The following is a 6,000-nucleotide window of genomic DNA, read 5'->3' as shown; positions in this document are numbered from 1 at the left end:
TGGGTTTTTTTTTTTTAAGTGATAAACAAGGGAACTTCTGCTGTGGGTGAAAAATAATGGTCTCTGGTGCAGGGTGAGCATCACATCAGTCAGGGGTGAAGCCCCTTGCTTGGTGTTAGGGTGACCAGACAGCTAGTGTGAAAAATCAGGACAGGGGGTGGGGGGCAATAGGAGCCTATATAAGAAAAAGACCCCAAAATCGGAACTGTCCCTATAAAATCAGGACATCTGGTCACCCTACTTGGTGATGACATGCTGGTAGAAAAGTGGTGCTGGGTGCTACCAAGTTAGGTTCACACCCAGCCTCAGCATGCCGCACCTGGCTTTGGAGGGCTATGAGGGAGGGGAAGGAGAGATGCTGTCTTTCAGCAGGAGCGGTGTTCAGAGTTAGCAGTGGGATAGCATTCTGAGCAAACAGTCACCCCTTACGGCCTAAATGTACCTGGCACATTCCAAAGCCTTTAAAGACAAGAGGCCAGAAGCCCCTCACTGACACCTGTACAAAACAGGAGTGGCTCTGCTGATGTAAATATTTACAGTGGTGCAAAGCTGAGGTGAGAGAAATATTGAGGCCCCGATCCATGCCCCAAAAACTTAGAACTGAACTCCAGCACAATTAGGGTGATCAGATGTCCTGATTTTATAGGGAGGGTCCCAATTTTGGCGGCTTTTTCTTATATAGTCACCTATTACCCTCTCTCCCCCATCACAATTTTTTACACTTTCTATCTGGTCACCCTAAGCACACTGCACAGGACAAGGAGAGGGGTAGCTCAGTGGTTTGAGCATTGGCCTGCTAAACCCAGGGTTGTGAGTTCAATCCTTGAGGGGGCCATCTGGGGCAAAATCAGTACTTGATGTAATGCTAGTGAAAGCAGGCAGCTGGACTCCTTGACCTTTCAAGGTCCCTCCTAATTCTAGGAGATAGGATAGGCAGTGAGTGGCATAGCTCAAGGGAGGGAAAGGAGATAATCTGACTGACGGTGTTTGGATAGACAGGAATGGAGGCCCCAACACATTCACCATGGTGATCTACCCCTGGGACCAGCACAAGAGCAGAGATGTACCTTGCACCTTTCTTCTGATCCATTCATTGGATTCTCAGAGCTATACAGGGCACCAATGAACACACAGGTCACAATATACAGTGTGAAGAGGCAGAGCAGAGAGAAAAGGAAATGTGAAGTTGTGTCTGTATTTACCTGCACTAAAGGACAATTACTGGGGCTGGTTGCTGTCATGCTGAACTATTTATATTCTAGCACACAGGTGTTGGCAATAAACTGGAACCATTGTACTGATGGCTGTCGTGACTGTGTCTGCAGGTAACAGTAAATGGCTGTATCAGCAAGTGACTGTATGGCTGTAGGGGTGACTGTAGATGTGGGTGACTGTACTGTGGCTGTATGTGTAGCTGTCAGAAGGAATGCCACCCAGAATTTTCTTTTCTTGATGCCAACGGCTGGGGAAAGTGCCAATGCAGAGCTCACAAACGGCAAGGCTGGCTGGTGCTGGAGCTGAGACACTTAACCTCTTTCAAAGCAGAGGACAGGAATTGTCCCTGAACTTGTGACAGGCAGTTTCATGATGAGGGGAAGGGAGGAGATAGTGGGCCAACCACTGGAGTCCCAGCTGCTGTCATTCACACCTTCTGCCCTGCTTGGTGTGTGCATGACATCAGTTTAGATGCCCTCTGACTCAGTCTCTAGGCTGGGGTAGTTCAGTCTCTACCAGCAAAGTTGTGCCAGTTGAACCAAGCTGCCCTAGTTAAATCAGTGCAAACACCTCACTCAGCCCCGCTGCAACCTTGGTTTCCTTGTGTCCATAAAGGACGGAATTAATCCCCACCAGACTAAGTACATCTCCCCCGGGGCGTTTGCACGTGGCCAGGCCGCCTCTGCGGGGGGCCGGGGTGCGCCCCGCGCTGCACCCGAACCCCGGGGGCGCTCGCGCTGTGCTGCATGAGGAGCCCAGTGCCCATGGCAGGGCGCAGGGAGCGGAGAGCCCGAGGGGTGCACGGGGCAGGCGCGGGCGGGGAGAGCAGCTCTCTGCGGGCAGCCCCCGCTCTGCAGCGCGCAGGGGCTGGAGCCGGGCCGCCCCGCCCTCCGCCAGCCCCCCCCCCCGGGGGGGGTTATTAATCCGGCAATTAAACATTTATTGGCGCCCGCACCTGCTTTCCGCGCCCCCCCGGGAGCCCCGCGCGGCCGGCAAGGAGGCTGCGGCGCCGCCAGCTCAGAGCGCGCTGGAGGCTCGCGCCGCGCCAGGCAGCTCCCGCGCGCCGGCCGGCTCCGGCTGCCGGGACCGCGGGCCCCCGCCGCCGCCATGCTGCGCTACCTGCTCAAGACGCTGCTGCAGATGAACCTGTTCGCGGACTCGCTGGCGGGGGACGTGGGCAACTCCTCCGAGCTGCTGCTCGGCCTCAACGGCTCGCTGCCCGCGCTGGACCTGGCCAACCTCACCAGCGCCAACGGTAGGAGCGGGGCCGCGCTGCGCTGCGCTGCTGCGCCCCGCGCACGGGCTGCCCGGGGCTGGGCTGCCCAAGTTCCGGGCGTTAGACGCAGCGCAGAGCGCGCGCGGGGCTGCGCGGCGCAGCCGGGGGGGGTCGGAGCTGGGGCTGAGATGTTCGCTGCTGCGGCTGGTTCGTAGGGACGGTGCAAAGCGCGGGGCGGTGGCGCTGTCCCGGGACAGCAGCCCGGGGGTGCGAGACTGACCCGGGACAGCAGCACGTGCGAGAGCGCCGGTCCCTGCCACCGCGCGTGTTTCCCGGTTGCTCTTCTCGTTGGGATCTTAACTCTTCAGCACCCCCCGGACTCTGCCCCCGCAGATCCCGGCTAGAGTGTTGGGAGGCGCCCAAAGGATTTTCAAAGTCCCATTTTCAAATGTGATTTAGGCACTTAGGAGCTTTTCCGTTCAACGCAGGTTCCTGGTCCCTTTTGAAAATGGGACTTCGGTGCTGGGTCACTGAGACGCGTGATTACAATGTTACCCTCCTCCCCGGATAACACCAAAAGCACAAAAGGGAACATCGCTGCGGGAGGGGGGCTCTCCAGGCGAGAGCGGGGCTGTCCCGGCTGTGACAGTGGTGCCAGGAGTGGTTTGTTGTGCCATTAAGTGTTGGGGTGTGTTTATGAAATGGGTGCGCTGTGGGACTGGGGCACCGAAAGCGCCTCTTGCAGGGAGTGGATGGCGGGGCAGATCCATTGGATTTCTTCCCCTGTACAGAGGGTGATACGGCCAGCCAGCGCCCTCTGGTAGCCAACACTGGTAAAGAACTTGAGCCCGGTTTTTCCTTCTGGTTTGTATAACTTTGCAACTCAAATGCGGTGCGCGCCAAACTAGTTACTAGAGGCGAGCAAAGCCAGGGGTGGCGGCCCTCAGCTCTGCTCAGAACCGCGATGCTCCGCTGATAGGTGGTGCAAAATTCGGGTACAGCGCGGGGCGCACCCTGGCCCCCCGCAGAGGCGGCCCGGCAAAGTGCAAACGCCCCGGGGGAGATGCACTTAGTCTGGTGTGGGTTAATTAAAATCCGTTTGGATTTTGCAAATCCAGACCCAGGTTTGTTGAATATTGGACCCAGTCCTTCTGGTGCAGGGACAGATAAACGGTGTGTTTGGTCTCCTACCTATGACATACAGATGTCTTCCCCAACCTCCTGGCATGACCCTTGACCGCAATAAAGCCTGATTCATTGTTGCCATGGAGATTAACTATGTCCAGGTGAGTTGCTGACACCCGTGCCTGAATGCTCTGGGGGTAGCTACACATCTGTGCTCTCCTTCCTGCTGCTCTGAAGTGATTTCACATCTGTTTAAAAATAGCACCAGCAGCCATGCACTGCCCCCCTGGCCTGGACCCCTCCGCATAGCTCCAGGTAGGTGAGTGCTCTGCACTGTTCCTGTAGAACCTGTCAGGGCTGCTCCTGGCCCTGCTGTGTCCCAGTCCCATCCCTAGTGGATCTCTCACCCACCCAGTAAGTAGCGTCTCTCCAGGGCATTGGGCTGTCATTCGGAGCTGAACTGAGCTGAATGTGGGAATCTCTTGCCCAGGAAAGGACCTGGAGCCCTGGCCAGATATCACATGTCCCTGGACCTGACAGGTTTGACTCCCAGTTCTTCCTCCTCCATTTGGTGTATTTTCCTCGTACGCTGGGGCAGCTGTGGGGGGGAGATGATGGTGTCCTTCATGATCTGGAGGCGCTCAGCCTCACTGAAGGTCTTTCAGCTCACTGTGGCAAACTCCAAAGGCTTTATGTTCCCTGCCCATCACAGCTGTGACACTGAAGCGTTATCCCTGCCCCTCCGCTCTCCCCTCCCCGAGATAGGAGAGACCCTGTCAATGTAAATAACACACAGTGCTTCTCAATGTGGCGCATTCACGTGTCTTTTGAAATAGCGACTCCCTGGCTCACAGGAGCTGGGACAGCTGTGCTACTCAGCAGGAGCAGAAATGCTGCAGCCCCAGCGTCCAGCTCCGCAGCGATTTATCCATTTACTGGAAGGAATTAAGTGGCGGGGTGGGGGGAAGAGAGGAGGAATTCTTCCCCTTCTTGAAAGCAGCTGTCAGTTTGCACTGGTGTGTCTCACGGGGAGCCAGCCTCCTAGAAAGCCCCAGCTCTTACTGGAAAGGCTTTAACTGCTCTGAACAAGGAGTGGGGAATGGGGACGGGGTGTTAGCCCTTCATGGCCATGTAAGTACCAGCTGGGAAATACTGCATTGCCCATTGCACCACAGTAGGTTAAACCAGACGTGTAGATCCTACTCAGAACTTTGATGCTTTTCAAGTGCATTCTTGTGGCACTGGAAACCTGACTTTTGGGAGAGATTACAGTGATGGGGATGCAGGTAAAGGGGGAATTTTACCCGGTCTGGCCGATCAGAGGGGTAGGAACAGTAGCAGTCAGGGGGCTCTTTTCTCATTGGAAGCGCCACTAAAGAGCGTTTGGTCATTAGAGGAGAATGGTCACCACTCCTGCTTACACACGGTCTCCTGCCCTGCACATGCTGCTCAGAATGCCCTTTCCTCTTTCACGGATTACTGTGGAGGTATATACTGGGCACGGGCCCTTTATCCGTCGTCTCCCCCAGTGTGAGCATCTAGCCACATCAGACCGATGAGTCTAGGGTCCTAGGCCAACCTGGGTATTCCACAGCTGCTGAGTTTGTCAGTGATGCCACGTCTGGCCCCAACACGGAGCTCCACTAATCGTTTTCCTAAAAAACCCCTGGACCTGATCCTCGGTGTCGGTGAGCGTAAATCAGCACATTGACTTCAGTGGTGCTGCGGTGATCTAGACCAGCTGAGGCTCTGGGAACCAGCTCTAAACAATGCAGCAATGCCTGAGCCAGCAGCCAGCCAGAAACAGGTGTGAGCGGTGTGACTAGACCCATCCCTTTCAGTTGGTCGGGGTGTTAACGCTGCAGCCCAGGGATATTCGTGTTGAGATTTACACTGTCAGCTGTTTCACTGATGGCCTTTCAGCAGTGACACAGCCAGTGGTTTTCTCCCACAATCCCAGATGACCTCCCCAGGCCGCCCCTGCCCAGCTGCTGAACCGTGCTGTTTCTGCGGTGCAGTTCATGTCTTTAAGGACTGAAATGGGTTTGTTATCGTGATGCAATTTATCATAACCCCAGGGCTCTGCCACCCCGGCTCATCCTTAAGGTCCCATGGGGGATCCTTTGGTACTATTTGCAAAAGTCTGAAGCTCCAGCATGGGGCGGGACCTGTAGATCTCTAGGGGAACCTGCCCTGTAACTGTAGAGGGGTCTGGGACGTTGCCCTTGTAAACTCCAGGCTTAATGCCGCTCCTGCTTCTGGCTATGTCTGTTGGGGGAGCGGGGCTCCATGTGAGGGGAAGGCAGAAGGTCTCTGACTAAGAAGTGTCTGGTACAATATAAGGGGCAACACTGCTACCAGTTGGTCCTGCAGCCTCCTAATGAGCTGTTTCTATTCCCACAGAGGAACAGCGAAGCTGCTCCAAAGGGCTGGCAAAGCTTTAT

At 55.7% G+C, this 6,000-nt stretch overlaps 1 protein-coding gene across 1 annotated transcript in view; it reads left to right on the top strand.

The window, feature by feature from the left end:
- Positions 1–2,065: 2,065 nt before the first annotated feature.
- ROBO3 (roundabout guidance receptor 3) overlaps positions 2,066–6,000 on the top strand; it is a 224,128-nt gene continuing 220,193 nt past the window's right edge. The window contains 1 exon segment of the mRNA XM_065570415.1: positions 2,066–2,470. Coding sequence (XP_065426487.1) covers positions 2,323–2,470 — 148 coding nt within the window. The 5' untranslated portion in view covers positions 2,066–2,322.

Source organism: Chrysemys picta, chromosome 16 (genome assembly GCF_011386835.1).
Source record: "Chrysemys picta bellii isolate R12L10 chromosome 16, ASM1138683v2, whole genome shotgun sequence".
Taxonomy (NCBI): domain Eukaryota; kingdom Metazoa; phylum Chordata; order Testudines; family Emydidae; genus Chrysemys; species Chrysemys picta.
This window is presented reverse-complemented; position numbering and strand designations above follow the sequence as displayed.